This window comes from Podarcis vaucheri (assembly GCF_965113315.1).
Source record: "Podarcis vaucheri genome assembly, chromosome: Z".
NCBI classification, from domain to species: domain Eukaryota; kingdom Metazoa; phylum Chordata; class Lepidosauria; order Squamata; family Lacertidae; genus Podarcis; species Podarcis vaucheri.
The window spans coordinates 21939880-21961017 of NC_138758.1; the positions used below are offsets into that span (position 1 = coordinate 21939880).

General features: G+C 44.5%; 1 protein-coding gene and 1 long non-coding RNA gene across 4 annotated transcripts in view; one reads left to right on the plus strand and one right to left on the minus strand.

Moving 5' to 3' along the window:
* Positions 1 to 21138, minus strand: part of LOC309524077 (connector enhancer of kinase suppressor of ras 2-like) — a 320117-nt gene that overhangs the window by 211141 nt on the left and 87838 nt on the right. For 2 of the 3 annotated variants that reach the window (XM_082208458.1, XM_082208457.1), the window contains exons 1-2: positions 5745 to 6002; positions 3411 to 3574 (exon numbers count right to left, since the gene is read on the minus strand). In XM_082208458.1, coding sequence (XP_082064584.1) covers positions 3411 to 3574; positions 5745 to 5874 — 294 coding nt within the window. In that variant the 5' untranslated portion in view covers positions 5875 to 6002. Of the gene's footprint in view, positions 1 to 3410; positions 3575 to 5744; positions 6003 to 21138 lie in introns of those variants that run through there. The other variant, XM_082208459.1, reaches the window with a different exon arrangement.
* LOC309524100 lies at positions 8126 to 14436 on the plus strand. The gene is made up of 3 exons (XR_014215788.1): positions 8126 to 8333; positions 10217 to 10423; positions 13825 to 14436. It is a non-coding gene; the product is annotated as an uncharacterized lncRNA (long non-coding RNA).

Sequence of the window (21138 nt, forward strand, 5' to 3'; positions counted from 1 at the left end):
AGTCATGCTGGCCACATGACCCGGAAGCTGTACGCCGGCTCCCTCGGCCAATAAAGCGAGGTGAGCACTGTAACCCCAGAGTCGGCCACGACTGGACCTAATGGGCAGGGGTCCCCTTTACCTTTACTTTAAGGTGCTACTGGAAGGATTTTTTTTATTTTGTTTCGACTACAACAGACCAACACGGCTACCTACCTGTAGCAAGATCATACTTCACGCAATGTAAAGTGAAACTATGGAATTCAGTCCTACAGGAGCCAGTGATGATCATCAACTTGGAATGCTTTAAAAGTGTTTTAGATAAATTCATTGAGGATAAGGGTATCAGTGGCTACTAGCCACAATAGCTATTCTTTCTCCACAGCCAGAGACAGTGCACCTCTGAATACCAGTTGAAGGGCTTGCATGTGGGCAGATTGCTATTGTGCTCAAGTCTCATTTGTGGGTTTCCCATAGGCATCTGGTTGGCAACTGTGAGAACAGTATGCTAGACTAGATGGACCATTGGTATGATTCAGCAGGCCCTTCTTATGCTCTTATTTTCTACCACTGAGTTATGGTCCTTTTTTGCAAATCCTTGTCAAATGGTATTAGCTTCCTATTAAAGCTAAAGGGACCCCTGACCATTAGGTCCACTCGTGGCCGACTCCGGGGTTGCTGCGCTCATCTCACTTTATTGGCCAAGGGAGCCAACGGACAGCTTCCGGGTCATGTGGCCAGCATGACTAAGCCGCTTCTGGTGAACCAGAGCAGCGCATGGAAACACCGTTTACCTTCCCGCCAGAGCGGTACCTATTTATCTACTTGCACTTTGACGTGCTTTCGAACTGCTAGGTTGGCAGGAGCAGGGACCGAGCAACGGGAGCTCACCCCATTGCGGGGATTCGAACCGCCGACCTTCTGATGGGCAAGTCCTAGGCTCTGTGGTTTAACACACAGCGCCACCCATGTCCCAGCTTCCTACTACACCAGCACAAGTTCATGGGGAAGTAAAGACAATAATCAGAACAAAAGCAAATGTACACAGTGCATTACAGATTGTGTTAAAGGATTGGATGTCTGCATGCAGCGCGTTGCAGAACAAAAATACAAAAACAAAACACCAGGTCTTGTCAATGTATTTTTCATTTCACTATTTAGTAAAACTGGCACCTAGTTCATAATAAGGTTTTATGTTTGCCATTACACTGCACTGCCCCCCCCATGCTAATTGTCAAGTCAGAGCTTGGAAAGACAGAAGCAAATGAGATATCATTATCTCTAGCCTTTACTTGGAGTGAGCTACAAGGTCAAAGTCATCTAGAAAGAGCAACTCTTTGATAAGAGCTGCCAATTGCTCTTTTGGCTCATAAATATACACAGAGAGAAAGATTATGGAGTTTTCATGAGCAGAATCTTAAGTTCTACTCCAAAGGCATTTCATAGTTTCAATGGTATTTCATAGCTTTATTATATATTACATGGTGCAGGGCAGAGAAAGGGGGAAGTCCATCAAAGAGGTCAGCAATTGTGAGTTCTTGGGTCAAATCTGACCCAAGAAATAACATCTGCTCTCCAAGCACCAGTGGGCAGCATTTCTTACTATGGGGACCAGAAAAATGGCATTTTATCCCAGAAGACACAACTCCTGTTGATTCTCTTTGATCTTTCAGCAGCTTTGATCTTTCAAGCATAGCATTTTTCTGGAATGTATGTCTGAGTTGGGAGAGCTGTTCGACAGTGGAACAGACTCCCACAAGAGGTGGTGGACTCTTCTTCCTTGGAGTTTGTTTGTCTTTAAGCAGAGGCTGGATGGCCACCTGTCATGTATGCTTTAGCTGCAATGCTAAAGCATTGCAGAGGGTTGCACTAGATAACCCTCGGGTCCCTACCACTCTGCACTTCTATGATTCTATGAACACCCGCATGAAACCACTGAGTGGCGCCGTCCAGAATTTTGGAGTCAGCTGTCAGAAATATACTAATGCAGCACGGCTCTATTTCTCCATTACATCTGCAGCTGTGGCAGGGGGCGTCTGACCTTGGTAAAGAACTGGATGAGAGCTTAATCCAGATAATACAGTGGTGCTGGCAGTGGGTGGTTCCCTAGCATGTCCCTGGCATTCCCACTTAAAAAGAAAAGAGAAGGTGGTAGCAGTTGATGGGGAACATAATCTCTGCTAGAGATCCTAAAGAGCTGTTGCCATACAGCTTAGAAAGCCAAGTGCACAAATTGTCCAACCTGCTATCAGGGCTGGAATGTTCTATTTTGCCGCTCGAGGCAAAATGCAACCACACCCTGCCATCACTGCGCCCACATCAGTGCCGACATTGGCGAGAGAAATCAGTGTTGATGCCAGCCGTGGAGGCCATGAGGTGGCCGGGGTTGAGAAAAGCTAGGAAGGAAGGGGCAGCCAGCTGGACAAAAGAGGTGATTAATTGAACATGCCAGAACATGCTAGGGAGAGACCCACTAAGAGCACCTCATTCTTCTGCTTTAAGCTCTCCTCCTATCCATCACCAAGACCAGGCTCCCACTGCCACAGCTACTGATGTAAAGGGAAAATACAACTGTGTGACATCAGCATGGTGCTGGCAGGTCACTCCAAAACTCTGGATGACACTACTCAGCAGTTCCATATTGACATTAAACAGCATGGGGGACGAAATAGAACCCTGTGTCACACCACCCTGAAAGCTCCACAGGGCTGAAGAAAACGCCCCAAGCATCAGCCTGTGAAGATGGCCATTCAAACAGGACTGGAACAAAAACCAAGCAGTGCCACCCACGCCCAACTCAGACACCCTCTCTAGAACAATACCATGGTCAGTGGTTCGTATAGCTGATGAGAGATCAAGGAGGATGAACAGGGACAATGTGGCCCTTAGTGGGTGAATCTCCACAATGCTGGCTTGGCAGCCATTCAGCGGTGGGGGGGGGGAGAGAACGTGGTGACAAGGTCAGGCCAGGCTCTGGGGCCAAGACCCCCAGCAGCAGGCAGGACAGAATGGGGATCCCTGCATGGGGTGCCTGGTTCATGACCCCTAAAAATTGTGTGCCAGGAGCTACAACTGCCCTGTCATCCCCCCATGCTACACCTCTTGCCTCATCTAACTTTAGGGTCATTTATGGATGTGACTGGACCTGATTCCCCATGGTTGACCTTGGTTTGATGAGATTATGCTGCACCTTGAGCCTTGCTCTCTTGGGTAAGCGTTTTGCTAAGTTATTTATTTATTTATTTATTTATTTATTTCCGCCAAGGACTGAGATCTGGGCCCCTGAGGCACCCCATGGACCACAATAGAAGCTCCAAAATTCAGACAGTAAGAATTTCAGAAGCATCGTTATGACTTGATCTGCTTACTTTGGTTTGAAAGATACACAGAGATCAACATGGAGAGCGTTCCAAGTAAATAGGTCCACTTACCAAAGCACAGAGCAGATCCACTGCTTCCAGGATGAGTTCTTGGTGACCGATTCGAGTGACTCCCAGCTCTTCAAGTTCCTGATGAGTAATGTGTAACAGCTGTTCTCCATTGATTTTTTCCCTCTCAAAGTTCTTTATGTATTGTTGAAGGCAGTCATCAAGGCCTAGGTTCAAACAGCAACAGGAGCACTTGATTAGGAATAATAATAAAAAAGAGGTAGCATACTTTGCTGCCTCATTGCAGCTTCAGCTCACTGTTTTCATCTTGATGGAATATAAAAGCCTATGTTCTTTTAAGGAAAGAACACAAAATGGAATGATATCATTTCACACCTTGTGCACTGGTACACATCTTTTACATTGCATATAATGTGAAATTAAGTGCCATATCCCATGGCTAAGAACATGGGGAAACAGTTCTCTTGACTTGTCCTACAGGGCCATGAGTTGAACAACACAAACAACAGAGAAGCTGCAGCCAGTTTTGGCTTCCCATTACATGAGTACGCCATACCCACAAAGGCAACACTCACACATGTGTTTTATAGGCACAATTGTATACGATTTCCCAATCCAGGAGTTGGGAACCTAAATCTGAGGCAGGCCCTGATTAAGACTTGGGGCTTAAGTGATTTCCTTTTATAGGGCCACAATCAAGGCTTGCCAGGTCTCTGTGGTTCCTGCATTTGGTAACCCCATGTGTTGTGCCTTTCTCAGAAGCAGACTCCAGGGACTTCAGGTGAACTAAACACGAACAGTATTATTTAAAACTACAGCAGACATGAAGCCTTACTTACTCCTAGGCCCACAGGCCCACACTGACTTCTCCCCCCACTCACCTCTGTGAGAAATAGTTCCCTTTTCAAGTCATTGCTCTTGGCCTAGGAACTAACTACAGTGGTTCCTTGGTTCTCAAACGCCTTGGTACTAAAACAACTTGGAACCCAAACACTGCAAACGCGGAAGTAAGTGTTCCGGTTTGCAAGCTTTCTTCAGAAGCCGAACATGCTCCGTTTTGAGTGTTACGCTTCTGATTTGAGTGCCACACTTCCGTTTTGAGGGTTACGATGGGGTCTGTCTGTTTTTGCTATTTATTTTGCGTTTTTGTGCCTCTTTTTTGTTTTGTTTTTGTGACTGTGTGGAATGCAGTTCAGCTGCTGATTGATTGATTGTGTGACTGAAGTACATTGTTTATTGCTTTCATTTTATGGCTCAATGGTCTCATTAGATAGTAAAATTCATGTCAAATTAGTGTTTTAGGGGTTGTTTTTAAAAGTCTGGAATGGATTAATCCAGTTTGCATTACTTTCTATAGAAAAGCGTGCCTTGGTTTTGGAACGCTTTGGTTTTGGAACGGACTTCCGGAACGGATTAAGTTTGAGAACCAAGGTACCACTGTATATAGTTAATGTTCTTGTCATTTATATGGTGGATGTGCCATGTTGGTTTCGCCACAAATGTTATGTTAGATGATGTATTGATGTATGGTATGACACCCCCCTTCCCCCCTTGCTTTATGGTATCGTGTGTGTGTGTGTGTGTGTGTGTTTTGCTGTAAGTCGCTTAGAGGCCTTCTGATGACAAGCGACTGTTAAGTATAACAGATAACATAAATAAAATAAAATATACTTGCCCCAAGATTCTAGCATTGCAATGCACTATGCACAGGTCTGCCCTGGACATGAGCTGATGCTCAGCTCCAAGATAGAAGGCAGCAAGTATAGCATAAAACTCAAGAATACATACACTCCAACCCTTCTATTTAACTAACTATATTATGATTTATTTTGACAATTTCTTGACTTAATTATTATCCTCTCCAAGCAGCGTGCAAAAATCCTCAATACACTGAAAATAAATTAAAAAAATCAGTTAAAATTATAAAATGAAAATTCTGTTCCAACGCCTCCTGGAATTTAATCTCTCTCTCTCTCTCTCTCTCTCTCTCTCTCTCTCTCTCTCTCTCTCAAAGAGCTATTTAAACAGACACAACTGTCTTCCAGACCATGTCTTCCCTTGTTTTTCTAGCCTCTAAATGTGGCTTCCCCACCCCAGTCCCTTGGACACGTTTTGCCTTTCGTCGTTGTTGCTATTTTAGATTCTCCGCTTCGCAAAGTGCTCTGTGTCGTGGCAAAGCAACAGTGAAGAGATCGGGCCAGGCCGGGCCAGCCATGCACTTTCAAGATCAGGCATCATTTCTATAATTACCATTTCCTTTTACAGTATGATTATCCAGACACGGGCTGTGTACTAGAGGCATCACGTTTCTGGCTTTATGGAGGGAAATAAATCTAGCGTGCCATTACAATGAAATCATCTCTTACTATTTCCTACCATTACTGAAAATTAGCAGAGGCGTGAAACGAAACAGAGGAAAATGTTTACTGCTGGGTTCCCCTTCCACCCCTCTCTTCTGTTTCTCCGGGATATATTTAAACAATGTTCTGTAAAGCGTGTTCTCCATAACAGAGAGCACGTGTTGCGATGGGGGCCTAAAGGCCACCCCACTGTTGTTGGGCAAATTGGCCACATGCTGTGATTGGGCAAGGAGTGTTGCTGGGGAGAATGTTATGTTGCTAAAGTGTGGGAGGGGTCAGGGGTCTTAAATGCAGGGCTCGCAGCCAGGGGCTTCTCTTTGGCTGTGTGCACCGCATCACCCTCCCACCCTCCCTGAAAAGGGGAGGGGTTCATTGTCCTCTGACCTTGCTATGCCTGTCTTGGGGTCGTCTGCCTTGGGGCAGGGGCCTGGTAGGAATTTTGTCCATTTGGCTGATTGGCTGTTGCCATTGGTTTTTGCCTACTGCGTAGCAAATCGTCACAACTTGTAAGGTTGGCGGTTAGGCATTGCTTCAAATTGGTTGGTGGAGGGGTAAGTGCCTACCCCTCCAAGGGTGGTGCAGAAAGGGAATTCCATTAAAGGAATCCAGGGGTTTGCCATTCTTTTCATCCTTGTCCCTGGCATCGGACTTGGGCCGTGCAAGCCCCACAGGAACATGAGGGTGAGAAGTGAGGGACTGAGCCCAGCTTCATTTTCTCTCCAAAATTGTTTCCCTCACTGGCTTCCGCTGGAATCCGGAAGGCCAGCTCTGTCCCTGAGGGCAAGGACAGATAGTCGTAACCAATACCTAAGCAACCACTCATGTGTGTGTGTATTTAAAGTTGTAGCCAAATTCATGCCAAAAACCTTAAACAAAAATTGATGTGTGAGTTATTTGGGGTGGCCTGGGGGACCTCGACGCCCAAACCATGTCACAAAGGTGAGGGCTGATACTGAAAATGCAAAAAGTCCAACTATTTTTATTTTCTGGTCCCTGTTCCTTGTAAATAGCTGCCTCTATTACGTACCTACTTTTGCTTTTCACACACTTTGAATAGGCCTAGCATTGGCTACAACACTGAGCTGCTATGAAGCTAGAGCTGTATCCAACTAAGTCCTGCTTAGAGTTATGGATGAGGGGAAATGTATTTTAAAAGTGAACCAACCGCATCCACACTTTCCAAAACAATATGTGACCTGAAATGCAGTTATCCTTTGGAATTCGCAGTTATACAAATTTTGTGATGTTTCCCAAAAACAAGTTTACAAAAATGAAAAGGAATATATTAGTAGAAAATAAAATACAAAAATGTATTGTGTTAGGAGAAATGGCTTTGTAAAAATGTGCACATTTCTCAAAGTTGCATACAAAAATATGCTTATTAGAAGAATATTTAGCAAAATCTGCTTTCCTACAATTTCCACCCACAAGTTCTAGCCCTGCCTTCTGAAGCAACATATCCATTTTTGTAGCTATTCGAATACTATTGTTATAAGGTAAAGGACCCCTGACAGTTAAGTCCAGTCACAGACGACTCTGGGTTGCAGTGCTCATCTTGCTTTACAGGCCGAGGGAGCTGGCGTTTGTCCGCAGATAGTTTTTCCAGGTCATGTGGCCAGCATGAGTAAGCCGCTTCTGGCAAAACCAGAGAAGCACACGGAAACACAGTTTACCTTCCTTCTGGAGTAGTACCTATTTATCTACTTGCACTTTTTGGCACGCTGTCAAACTGCTAGGTTGGCAGGAGCTGGGACAGAGCAACGGGAGCTCACCCTGTCGCAGGGATTCGAACCGCTGACCTTCTGATAGGTAAAGGGACCCCTGACCATTAGGTCCAGTCGTGGTTGACTCTAGGGTTGCGGCGCTCATCTCGCTTTATTGGCCGAGGGAGTTGGCGTACAGCTTCCAGGTCATGTGGCCAGCATGACTAAGCCGCTTCTGGCGAACCAGAGCAGTGCACGGAAACGCCGTTTACCTTCCTGCCGGAGCGGTACCTATTTATCTACTTGCACTTTGACGTGCTTTCGAACTGCTAGGTTGGCAGGAGCAGAGACCGAGCAACGGGAGCTTACCCTGTCGCGGGGATTCGAACTGCCGACCTTCTGATTGGCAAGTCCTAGGCTCTGAGGTTTAACCCACAGTGCCACCCGCATCCCTTATAGTCACCCTCGCGGCCTTCTGATAGTCTCCCCTTAATTCTCTGTTGCCTAGATCTTTCAACTGTTCATTATAGGAACTTGGCTTCCAGAACCCTCACCACTGTCCTTCTTGCTCTGGACATGCCCCAAAGTACTTCTTAAAATGAGGTGCCCAGAAGTGGACACAATGGGTTGCATCCACTGCTAGTCCTACTCAAACCACTGAAATTAATGGACATTGTTAACTTAGGTCCATTAATATCAGTAGGTCTCCTCTTGAGTATAATTTACTCCATACTCTTCATGGTTAAGCAGCACTCCAGTCTCTGGCATTTAAATCACACATTGGCTATGTGAGTGTGCGAAGGGGTGTATCTAGTAACCAGAGCACATTTCTACAAATGGTAGATGCATCAACACTGAAAGGCAGTACATAGCCTGCCATTTTACATACCACTGCTGATGAGGTATATTTTGAACTGTTTTTACTGTAGAGGAATTGTGTTTCCTTAGCATATCTTTAGTCCAAAGAACACACACATCCCTTTGGCTTTAAAAATAGTGTAGAGGGCAATAGAAGGATAAAATAAGATGTCAGGCAACAGACAGAATAAGGCTTCTGCAACATGTAATGATGCAGTAGAGAATCATGTCAGTGGCCCTTGGTTGGATGCTAGAAGTGTGTTCCCATTGTTGTCATTGGAGTATTGGAGGGTACAATAGTTTGGATGCTCTGCACCAGCAATGTTGGACTTTTCAAAACTATTGCTGGGTCGCAGCTTGGAATATAGCTTGGCCATGAAAGATATCCGTCTCAGCACAGTGTTCATGGCCAACAATCAACTGGGTTCCTTGGCCTTTTGTTCTTTCCCCTCCCAACATCAGCTTAATGCTCTACCCAACCCATAGCAACCCTCACAATCTGAGTGACACCCATATTCCCCACTCCATCCCTATATCCAGACAATTTGATTTGACCCTTGGCCATACTTCAAACTACAGTGGTACCTCAGATTAATTACTTAATTCGTTCCGGAGGTCCGTTCTTAACCTGAAACTGTTCTTAACCTGAAGCACCACTTTAGCTAAAGGAGCCTCCTGCTGCTGCCGCGCTTCCAGAGCACGATTTCTGTTCTCATCCTGAAGCAAAGTTCTTAACCTGAGGTAATATTTCTGGGTTAGCGGAGTCTGTAACCAGAAGCGTATGTAACCCGAGGTACCACTGTACTGTTCCTGTAAACTCAGAGGCCCACAGTTGAATGTGAAGGCAACATGAGGGAAGAGAAAAGAAGGTAATATATTTAAGCAACAACACAATAACACAGCAGTTAAAATGGGGGAGGGGGCATTCAGAAGGATTTCCCCCAAAGTCCCCTTCTGTGCTCTTGTCTTGCTCTGGGATAAACCAAACAAGTGTGTCGTGCTCCGATAAGGAAATTATGTGTAGCTGGTTGATCTAAATATGCCTTTATGCCAGGTACATCTATTATGAAAAAGCAAAACTGGCATTTTTTATGACTCAGGCTGCTCTTTCATAGATCCCCAGGGCATGAGCCTTTTTGGAAGACATTTACTTAATGGTTCAAACAGTATGGCAGGTGACAATGCAAAGAACACAGAAAGTCACTGATGAAGAACCCAGCTGTCTTGTAATGTGACAGTACACAGTGCATACAAAAGAAAGCACGGCTGAACAGCTTCTACACAAGCGTATGCGTGATGGTGAACATCGTGACCCATATTACCAATGAATTTCATGTCTTCCAGTAATTTGGCCACTGCCAGTTGAGGAGATGGAATGGAAGAAGATAAAAATGAATCCTTTTCTGTGGTGCTTACAGCAGAATGCCCTTCTTCTCTAGCAGATATCTATACTCATGTCATGGTTAGCTTTTTTAAAAACAATTTTGCTGTAAAGCTCTGAGTTCCATTCCAATTCCAGCATAAACCCAAATACACTCATAGGAATACTGCCACCATGAGCATTTCCATCAAAGTCTGTCTAAAAAGGTAAAGGGACCCCTGACCATTAGGTCCAGTCGTGGCCGACTCTGGGGTTGCAGCGCTCATCTCGCTTTATTGGCCGAGGGAGCCGGCGTACAGCTTCTGGGTCATGTGGCCAGCATGACTAAGCCACTTCTGGTGAACCAGAGCAGCACACGGAAACACCGTTTACCTTCCTGCCAGAGCTGTACCTATTTATCTACTTGCACTTTGTGCTTTTGAACTGCTAGGTTGGCAGGAGCAGAGACTGAGCAACAGGAGCTCTCCCCGTTGCAGGGATTCGAATCACCAACCTTCCTTATTCCTCAGGAGACCATCCTAATTTTTTTCTCCAATTACTCTCCAGCAGTAGTAGTCCAGCTCATCTTGAGGAAGAAGATAGAGACAGGCAGCATTCATCTTTTTCAGCCAGCCCTGTCTTCTCTGCATCCTGGGAAGTTCCATAGCTCAGTGGTAGAGCAGTCACTTTGTATGCAGAAGATCCTGCTTCAATCCCTCGCATCTCCAGAGTAGGCTGGGAGAGGTCTCTATATGAAACTCTGGAGAACCATCAGTAAGTGTAGACAATACTGAGCTAGGTGGATCAATGGGGGTACCAGAGCAGAGGAAGTCTTAGTGTGACCTGTTGTTTTCTTCTGCAGATAAAAGTTGGGTTTTTTAATGCCATAACCGATTCCCATTGTCTACATCTGTGCCCCCAAGTGATCCTTATCTGGTATGAGGACAGGGATTATACTTGCACACAGTGGCCCTATTTTTATCTGTGAAATGTACTGCTTTCTTGTCCCGAACCCACTGTATAGATGAAGGTAGGGGAAAGAGGAGGATGAAAGTTAACTGCAGTTTCAAACTCCTATAGCTTGTGCTCACTGGGAGGGAGATGCCATCAATTGGCTCAAAAAATCCAACATATGGCTCAAGATAGCCAACCACGTTAGCTTAATAAACTGCCAATCAACTAGGCACAAATTATGGACTATGGCATCCCCAGTGAGGACAGCTTAGTGGATCACTCATCCACATTTAACACTTTAAGAAACCATTGGAGAAAGCAGATTCCCACTACCTGTCACTCTCCAGATGTGGTTGTACTCTGACCATTGTCCCTGCTGGTTAGGGCTGATAGGAGAGCTGCAGGGCAACAGGTTCTCCAGTCCCTACTATAAACGCAATGGGCTGGTCATTAGCTCTGAGGCTTTAACAAATTAGGGAACAAGAAAAGAAAAAGGGCAGGTCATAGTACTTGCCAGAGATTATGAAGTTCTAAGAGTGTTTAAAATCTATATGGATCATCATGGCTCCCCGGATTCCCTGGGGTCTTGCATCATTAGGAAAATGAGATCTGGCAAGGTCAGGGTGTTCTGCTCTGCTTGTTCACCCTTACAATTAAATCTTCACAGCCATCCCTATCTAGATATAGGCGCTAATGCTGATGACTCATGTCCAACCTGCCAAATCTTATGCCCTCTAGCCTGATGTAAATTCCTTTGTCTCCCAGGATCATGTCTTAATCTGCTCATCTTCTTTTCCAGTTATCTAATATATCCCCCGTTGGCTACATTACTGGCAACCAACAATTTTTTAAAAGTTTTAGGATCGTCAATCAATCTATCTCCTTCCAATTTCAGCCATGGACAAGTCAGGTTTTAAAAGTTAAGCCCATAATCCCCAAACAAACCAATATAGAATCGTAATCATAGAATGGTTGAGTTGGAAGGGACCACGAGAGTCATCTAGTCCAACCTCCTGCAGTGCAGGAATCATTCGTCCAATGTGGGGCTCTAACCCATGACCGTGAGATTCAGAGTCTCCTGCTGCACCAATTGAGCTATATGATATTGGGTCTGATGAAAGATTTATTTTTTAATAAATAATGCAGACAAGTTCCTTTCCTCAACATGGTGTTTCAAAGTGCCAACGCATGATCCTATAACCTACCCCAAAAGTTTTATATCCCACCCACCCACATTAAAAAGGTCCCAGGGGCCCACTAATCTCTCTATACATTTTGGAAAGTTGTCTGTTCCCTTGCTAAGCATTTGGATACCTCTTATGATATCTGAAGATGGGAGGGGGGAAACCATGTATGCCACCTTGAGGTCCATGGAGAAATACTGTAAATAATAATATTGTAACCACAGTTTGCATGATGGCTCCTGAGATCAACGAACAGGTTTTAGGCTATATCTGGATGCAATTGGATGCCAATTTGAATCAAGATGACTGATTGAATCTTTCAAAACTGCACTGATATCTTGGTTTCTGATATTCCTGAGCAACTCAGGTTATGAGGCTGCCACAAAGTAAATAAGCATTAAAGACAACTCAGCTAATCTCTGTACAGTGGTACCTTGGGTTACATACGCTTCAGGTTACATACGCTTCAGGTTACAGACTCCACTAACCCAGAAATAGTACCTCGGGTTAAGAACTTTGCTTCAGGATGAGAACAGAAATCGCATGGCGGCGGCAGCGGGAGGCCCCATTAGCTAAAGTGGTGCTTCAGGTTAAGAACAGTTTCAGGTTAAGAACGGACCTCCGGAACGAATTAAGTACGTAACCAGAGGTACCACTGTATTAGAGAAGGAGTGTCTTTGTGGACTTATTTTGAATCTAACAATTCCGAGATGTGTCTCAGGTGCAGCCCTACGACTCGAGTTCGCCCAGCCCTCAACTGTTAAACGAGCATGGAGTCGAGCCATTTCCTACAGCTTCCACCTATTAGCATCGGATGCTAAAATTAGAGGTGGTTTTTCTAATCTGATCCTAAGAGACATTCATAATTCCCCTTGGAAAACAACAATTAACCTCAAATTCCGCTCTCTTCTCAATTTGAATTGTAAAACTGTTCTTAACTTAGAGTGTATCAGCCCGGCGACCCTACCTCTAATCAAAAAGAAACTACAGCAACTTGACTTCTCTAACACAGCTTCCTATGCAAGAGGACCGTGTTCTGGCCTAGCCCTAGCTATTCCACCCCCTGAAGGGATCCCTCTATACTGCTTCACAATTTCTTTGGAGGCTAAGTGTAGGGCCTTTACCTGTGCCCGTCTCAACTGTTTTCCTACAGCAGTTCTGTCGGGTCGTTATTCCAGAGTTCCCATCGCAAATAGAACATGCACCTGTAATGACATGACCCTGGAGACTATGGAACATGTAATGCTCTTCTGTCCCAACTGGACAGATGAAAGATCTCGGTTTTTAATTCCCCTCGTGAATAAGCTTCATCTCCCAATTCAGCCTTGGATAGTGTCCCTCCTTTTGCAGGATTGTGATTGCTGGATTACTGAGATGACAGCTAACTTTCTGCTTAGTGTGATGAAGAGGAAAGCGGCACTAACTTCTTCCTTATCACCACAGCTGTAGTCGATACGCCGCACGACCGAACGAAGTTCCAAGTAGCCTTATTGTACAAGGACAATCGAGTTAGGACATATCTGAGGAGCTGAAGGACCCTTTAACGGTCCTCCTCCAGCCTCAGCAGTTGTTTTTTCTCTCTCTCTTTTTCTTTCTTCAAGTAACCGCCCAGGATGATATTTACCTTTACCTCCCCACCCCTATTTTATGTTGTTATTTCAATGTATATCATGCTATGGCCACAGGGCTAATGCAATAAATCTAATAAATTGAAATTGAAATAAATTGAATCTAACAATAATATACACCAGAGCAGATGTGCATTAGAGTGCAGAAAATTCAGGATGAGTATATTCAAAACTTTTCACATGGAGGCAATGCATGTGTACACAAGTCTGTGTTAGGATTTTCACCAATCTATCCATAACAGAAATAAATAATATAGAACTTCTCTGAGCTTCACCACCTGCTTCAAAACAGACCTTCACACAGATGAAATGAATTCAGGAATGTGTGTGATCATGGCAACATGATGCTTTATATCTGTCTGAAACCAAAATGCCATTTGCCTTATTCTCCCCACTCTTTTTTGTTTAGATTTCCTACACAACATGAAAAGCCTCCTGCTTTTCAAGGATATGGATGCAGAACATTTATCTTCTGAAAGGACATGGGTGGTCCAAAAAAGCACCTCCCCACACATCCAGAGTTTGTCATTATCACACCAGTGTTTTGGAAGGCCTATCATCTGATGCAATTGCTGACATTCAAGTTAAGGTTGCAATGTGTCTTCAAAAAGGTTTGGTTTATGAATGCGAAGCAAACTCTAAATTAAGCTCACCATCAACCATTCATGAAAAAATGCCTCCCTTTTGTCCAGCCAGTTATTGCATTCACAGTTTACAAATTTGTAAATTTGATCTTACATCATCTGAAAACATGCAAAATTCATACAACATCAACGCAAGTGGAAGACATAACCTTTCCTAAATGGTGACTTAAACCTCAGTTCAAGATAGTGATGTTATTACACGTGCCATGACCTAAATAAATTTAATTTTAAGTATTTCAGTTCTTATTCATCCTGTTTATTACACTTACTTGTTGCTTTTTACATGATACTTTCTCAAAGCAACTTAACAAAGTAAGAAAAGAAATATTAAAACCAAATATAATAACAGCAATAAAACAGGAACCTAAAATGTTCATCCATAAATATATAAGAAAAAGGACAGATTCAACCAAACCCTTTTAAGTTGTTTTTATAGTAACTAAAGCTGGGGTGCACAGTGATGTGGCGACATTTGCTGATGATATTAAACTGCTCAGCATCATTCCCATATATATATATATATATATGCAGGTTTTGGTGTCTTCGGGTGTCTTCCCGTGTAAGAGTCGGGGTGTCTGTGCGACGTTTCGACGAGGTCTCACTCGTCATCTTCAGGCTGGTGCTTTCGGCTTCTTGTTACTGGAACAGAGCAGAGTCTGGTGTTTGAGTTCCTATAAATACTGTTGAGGGGTGTGGTGTATAGCCTCCATCGTTCTGGGCAGAGAGGAAGTTCCTAGATTAGTGTGCCTTTTCTTCTTTTGTTCCTTAATTACTTGAGGGATATCTTGGGTGATTTCATGAGTGATATTCTGAATATCACTGGGTGGGTCATTAAGTGTAGATTAGTTGCTAAAGCTTTCGTGTCTTGACCTCTTGAGCTTGTGAAGAGTTTTTCTGAGAAGATGGCTGTGCTGCATTTAGTTGTGCTCTGGCTTGGCTTCGTGTATAGGGGCGAGCTATGGTTTTGTGCCTTGTGCCAGCCAGATCTGTGTAGGGATTGCAGGGGGGTGCAGCATCCGGAGGTGCCACTATAGTTTGGTTACTGGATGGAGTCTGTAATATGTCTGTGGAGAGGGTCTGGGTTTGGGTCTGGTGTGGTTGATTGGTGACGGCGTTCTGTGTGCCTCTGGTTCTGGTGTCGGTTTTTGTGGGGAGGGCTAATTTCCAGATGTCTGGCAGGCGGGACGTGTCGTCACGCTTGTTCATGTTGTGAGGGTGTTTCTCTATCTCGATGGCTTCCATGATTATTCTCTTGTGGTGATGTTCCATGTTAAAGAGCAATTTGGAATCTGCAAAATTAATTTCGTGTCCTGTTTCTTTCATGTGTTGGAAAAGAGAGGAAGTTTTTTCTTCTTTTTTGACGGCATTCTTGTGTTCTGCGATACGTGCATTTATTCGTCTGTTTGTTTGTCCAATGTACGTGGCTGGGCAGACTTTGCAGGGTATTTCATAGACCCCTTGGTTTTCCAGCTGGATTTTGTCTTTTGGGTTTCTGAGGATATTGGCTATTTTTTGGTTGGTGCAGAAGGCTGTTTTGATATTGTGTTTATGGAGGATTTTGCTGATTTTGTCTGTAGTGCCCTTGATATAAGGAAGGAGGGCCATGCCATTGTTTTCTTCTGTGTCTTGGTTTTTGGGGGGTGTTTCTTTTTGGATTAGCTTCGTAACCCTGTTTTTCTGGTATCCATTGGCGATTAACACATTTGAGAGATTCTGTAACTCAGTTGTCAAGTGGTCTTTGTCAGCCAGGCGTTTGGTTCTGGAGATGAGAGTCTTGGCTACGGAGTTTATTTGTGCAGGGTGGTGGTGTGATTGTGCATGTAAGTAGCGGTTGGTGTGTGTTTTTTTCCGGTAGATAGTGTGTCCTAGGGAGCCATCAGGTTTTTTGTAGATTAGGACGTCAAGAAAGGGGAGTTGGTTGTTGTCTTCTATTTCCATAGTGAATTGTATTTTGGGGTGTAGGCTGTTGAGATGTGTGAGGAAGCTATCTAGTTTTTCTTTCCCGTGTGGCCAAATTACAAAGGTGTCGTCAACATATCTGAGCCAAAGTTTGGGTTTGTGTTCTGACTTGTCTAAAGCATTGGTTTCAAAGTGTTCCATGTACAAATTTGCGATGACCGGTGAGAGGGGTGATCCCATAGGTGCTCCTTCTATCTGTTTGTATCTTTGTCCATTGTGGATGAAGTACGTGTTGGTTAGGCAGTGGTTGGTCAGGTCCAGGATGTATTTGGGGGGGTTGTATTTGTTTTGAATGGCTGTCAAGGCTTCATTAATGGGCACTTGAGTGAAGAGAGATACAACATCGAAGCTCACAAGTAGGTCATCGGGATGTAGGTATTGTTTCTTTATTGTTTCTATGAACTGGAAGGAGTTAGTAACGTGTGAAGCGATGGATTCTGCATAGGGCTGAAGTTGCTTAGCGAGAAATTTAGCGAGATTTTGTAGAGGTGAGCCTATGGAGCTGACTATTGGTCTGAGTGGTGTTCCTTCTTTGTGTATCTTGGGGAGACCGTATATATATATTCTCTCTCTCTCTCTCTCTTTCTCTCTCTCATGGGACCTGAGCTGCCAGTGACTGACCAGGTATGAGACCTTGGGGTCATAGTGGACAGCTATAAGAAGATGCCAAGCCTTTGTGATGCAGCTTTGAAAAAGGCAAATTCCATATTAGGAATCATTAGGAAAGGAATGGGGGGGGGGCTGACAGTACCATAATGCCATTATAAAGATCTATGGTGTGACCACACTTGGAGTACTGTGTACAGTTCTGGCAACCTCACCTCAAAAAGGATATTGTCGAGTTGGAAGAAGTTCAGAAAAGAGCAACAAAATGCAAAATGATCAAGAGGACGGAGAAATGCTTCTTCAAGAAAAGGTTACAGCTTTGAGTAAGAGGGGGCACGACTGAGCTTCTTGACACCCAATGAAGTAAAATGTTGGAAGATTCAGAGAACACAAAAGAAAGTACTTCTTCACACAACACACTGCAGAATTTGCACCCACAAGAGGCAGTGATGGCCATCCACTTGGATTGCTTTCAAAGAGGACTGGAAAAATTCACAGGGGAGAAAGAGATCCATGGCTACCAGTTATGATGGCTGTGCTGTGCCTCCACAGTTGGAGGGAATAATGCTTCTGTATTACCAGTTATTGGAAAGCACAGATTGCCAGCAGCACACACAAGACAAGAAAGATGGGTATATTTATTAAAACATAACAACTATAGAATTGGGAAAAAGTAATGACAAACCTAGACAGCATCTTAAAAAGCAGAGACATCACCTTGCCAACAAAGGTCTGTACAGTTAAAGCTATTGTTTTCCCAGTAGTGATGTATGGAAGTGAGAGCTGGACCATAAAGAAGGCTGATCGCCGAAGAATTGATGCTTTTGAATTATGGTGGTGGAGGAGACTCTTGAGAGTCCCATGGACTGCAAGAAGATCGAACCTATCCATTCTGAAGGAAATCAGCCCTGAGTGCTCACTGGAAGGACAGATCCTGAAGCTGAGGCTCCAATACTTTGGCCACCTCATGAGAAGAGAAGACTCCCTGGAAAAGACCCTGATGTTGGGAAAGATGGAGGGCACAAGGAGACGACAGAGAACGAGATGGTTGGACAGTGTTCTTGAAGCTACTAACATGAGTTTGACCAAACTGCGGGAGGCAGTGGAAAACAGGAGTGCCTGGCGTGCTCTGGTCCATGGGGTCATGAAGAGGCAGACACAACTAAACGACTAAACAACTAAACAATAACAACATAGAATCTGCCAGTCAAATTTACCAAAACCAATGAGGTCTGGGAGCTGAGATGCATTGATGGGAAGATTTCCCATCAATCCTGAGCCAGCTGCCAGCCGCATGCTGTGATCATGCAGGAAGGCCTGAGGGAACTCTTCTGACCCTCACTGCCTGCTCCTTCAGTATATGAACCCGACATGCGCACCATGGCTCCATTGGCCAACATTCACCCCAATGCACCCAACTGGCCCAAAACTACTCTGGCTCTGATATTAGTCTGATATTTTCCAAAATCCACTCAACCACCTGAGCCAAATGCCAATTAACCGAATTCAAACAAAATGCCAGTCAAGCAGACAACACCCAACAGTGTGAAGAAGGCGAGAAAGAAGTGATACGTGTCAATTAGTGTGACCCAAAAAAATCCTACTTAATGAAGGCAACTAGCAGAGCCCACACTGGAAAATAGGAGGGTGAGTGTCTTAATGGGTAGACGGAAGAGGGAAGGGAAAATTGCCCCCACGTGGCTGCCTCCTTTGTGGGGGAGGAGGGTGTGGCAAATGAATCCCCCCTCACCATATGGGAAAGGAATGGAATTACAAGTGTGCTGTTGTATGGTCCTGCTTTCAGACGTCCCACAGGCATCTGGTTGGCCACCAAGAGAAGAGAATGCAGGTTGAGATGGGCCCATAGCTGTCAACTGTCCCTTATTTGGCAGGAAAGTCCCTTATCCCAGCGCTGTGTCCCGCTGCTGTCCCTTATTGATGATGTCCCTTAAATTTCCCAGGTTTCAAAGAAAGCAGCTTCTCTCCCTCCCTCCCTCCCTGCTGGCCAGGGAGGAGGGAGGCTCCAACTGTGTTGCTTGGCTGTGTTGCTCACCCAATAAGGAGTCTAAGAACGACTGTGGGGTGGAGCTTGCATGCCTTGTGCCGATCAAATCGGCCGTGTTGCCTGGGGACTCGCCTTTGCTCAGCACTTCCCAGCGGAGAGGTGATGGTGATTTTCCTTGCTGCATCCCCTTTGCCGGGTTGCTGTGCTGTGGGAACCACGACATGAGGCTTCGTTTGGCTGCTGGCTGGGCTTTCTGCCTTTGGCTTGGAGGGGCTCAGAAGCTGAACATACCTGTGCTTGGAAACTCCCTTATTTTGGCTGCTGATCCCTTATTTTTGAGGCTGCTGGTCCCTTATTTTCAAATCTGTAAGTTGACAGCTATGGATGGGCCACTGGCCTGATCCAACAGAGTTATCTTTGTTTTCAATAGTGGAGCTCTTGCTTTGCATGCAAACAAAAATGCAGAGCTAGACAGGCCAATAATCTAACTAGATATAATGCTGCTTCCTATGTTAACTCATTTCTGAATGTTTTACAGTGCAAAGGGCTCTTTTTCAATGAAAAGGGAAAATAAAATGCCCAGAAAGATTTCAGGCAGAGTTTAATTTCAGCATTTGAACTTCTGCCATATTTGCATTAGGAGAAAACACTTTCTTTTCTAAGAAGGATATGTTTTTCTCCACAGTCCCTAAAATTCATTAACAACTAACAGGATTTTGTGCAAAATGAACTAAAAGACCAAGCACATAACATTCCAGCCCCTAAGGAGAATGGCGTAAAAGGCTGAGTGTATGAAAATGGAAGATGTTGATGCAAAGTGCTCTCAAACAACCATTACCAGCATGCTCACTTTCAAATAGAATGAGGTGTGCAAAATATGTTTTATAAGCGGTCATAAAGTCCTAGTTTCAAAAATCTGCTGCCCTCTTCAGATATGTTTGCATACAAGAGAGATTCTCTCTCTCTCTCTCTCTCTCTCTCTCATTCTCTCACGTTCCCCAGATTTGGGTAGATTGAGTATAATTTTTTTTAAGGTTTTGCATTCTTTTCCATATGAAAATAAAAAGTTGTAGAATAATCCATATTTAAAATCAGACCAACACAAGAGAGCCCTTTCCGCAATGTTCCAAATATGTTCCAATATTTTCTACACATTAAAACTGGGGAGGGGGAAGAAACCTTTTGAAAAAATCCACGTAAAGGTTGCAAAATCAAACCTTAGTTTTCATGATGATTTTATTGGGGTGAGTGAGGATAAATAATGCAGTGGGTTGGAATCAAGACTAAGTTAGTTAAGAACATGAGAACAGAACATGAGAACATCCGACATCTAGAGTTCTGTTTTCCCAATGGCCAACCAAATGCCTGTGAGAAACCCACAAGGAGGACATAAGCACAACAGCAACTGAGTCAAATCTAGCCTGCAATGTGGATCTTGCAAAGGACCTGGCCCTCTGAGCTCTAAAAGGTTCTTCATCTTCCATGTACAAAAAGGAAGGAGCAGGAGGGTCTATTGTTTTCTGAAGAAGCGAGTAACAGATATGGGACCCAAGGGGGCTTACAGATAAAACAGGAACAGCTAAGCTCTCACAGCCATGAATTGTAAACAGAGGTGCTGCGAGGGAGAGGAGCTTGAAGGGAGTGCATGGAGTGCTGTCTCACAGAGTACACAAGACCAAGAGACATGAACGGCAAGGGAGCTGCTGCCGTGACCTGCAACATCTGTGCCATTTCTGTCTTCCTGACTGACATTATGCAAAGCTACACCTGCAGCAATTGCAAGCTGGTTGCCTTGCTGGAAGAAAAGGTACAGCAACTTGAGGCTGGCTATCTACACTTTGTGCTAGCGGGCAAGCCAGATGAGGAAATTCTAGATCAGAGCAGAGCGTCCTGGAACACAGATGCGGGTGGAGGTGGGAAATCATCCAATGCAGAAGACGAACCACTGGACGAATGTGACACACAAAAAAGCAGGACGACCAGGGGACCTGCTTTGCTGGGAACTGAGGGGCACGGGAAGCCACCAACTGCTTCCCTTTTTAAAAAGCGGCAAAAAACCCCCCCCAAAAAACATTTTAACATGGGTTGCCATACGTTCGGGTTTCCCCAGACATTTACCATGGGGATTGAAATTCCCAGCCGCCTTTTCCGCTTGCCCAGGATTTTCCGTATGTATGGCAGTTGGAAGGGACCTGGAGGATCATCTAGTCCAACCCGCTGCAATTCAGGAATATGCAGCTGTCCCTTATGGGGATCGAACCTGCAACCTTGACATTATCAGCACCAGGCTCTAACCAACTGAGCTATCCAGATAGTTTTAATTTGTATATGCAAACTGGTGGTGCATGTGTGTGTGATGAATTTCCCTTTTTCCCCTGACATTTCTCTTTTTTATTATTTGTAACACCAAACTATGCTTTAGCATTATATCTAAACCAGCCCCTCGTGAGGGAAACCACCCAATAACAGAGAAGCACATTCTGGGCATTTAAAAGACTAGCACCTGGGG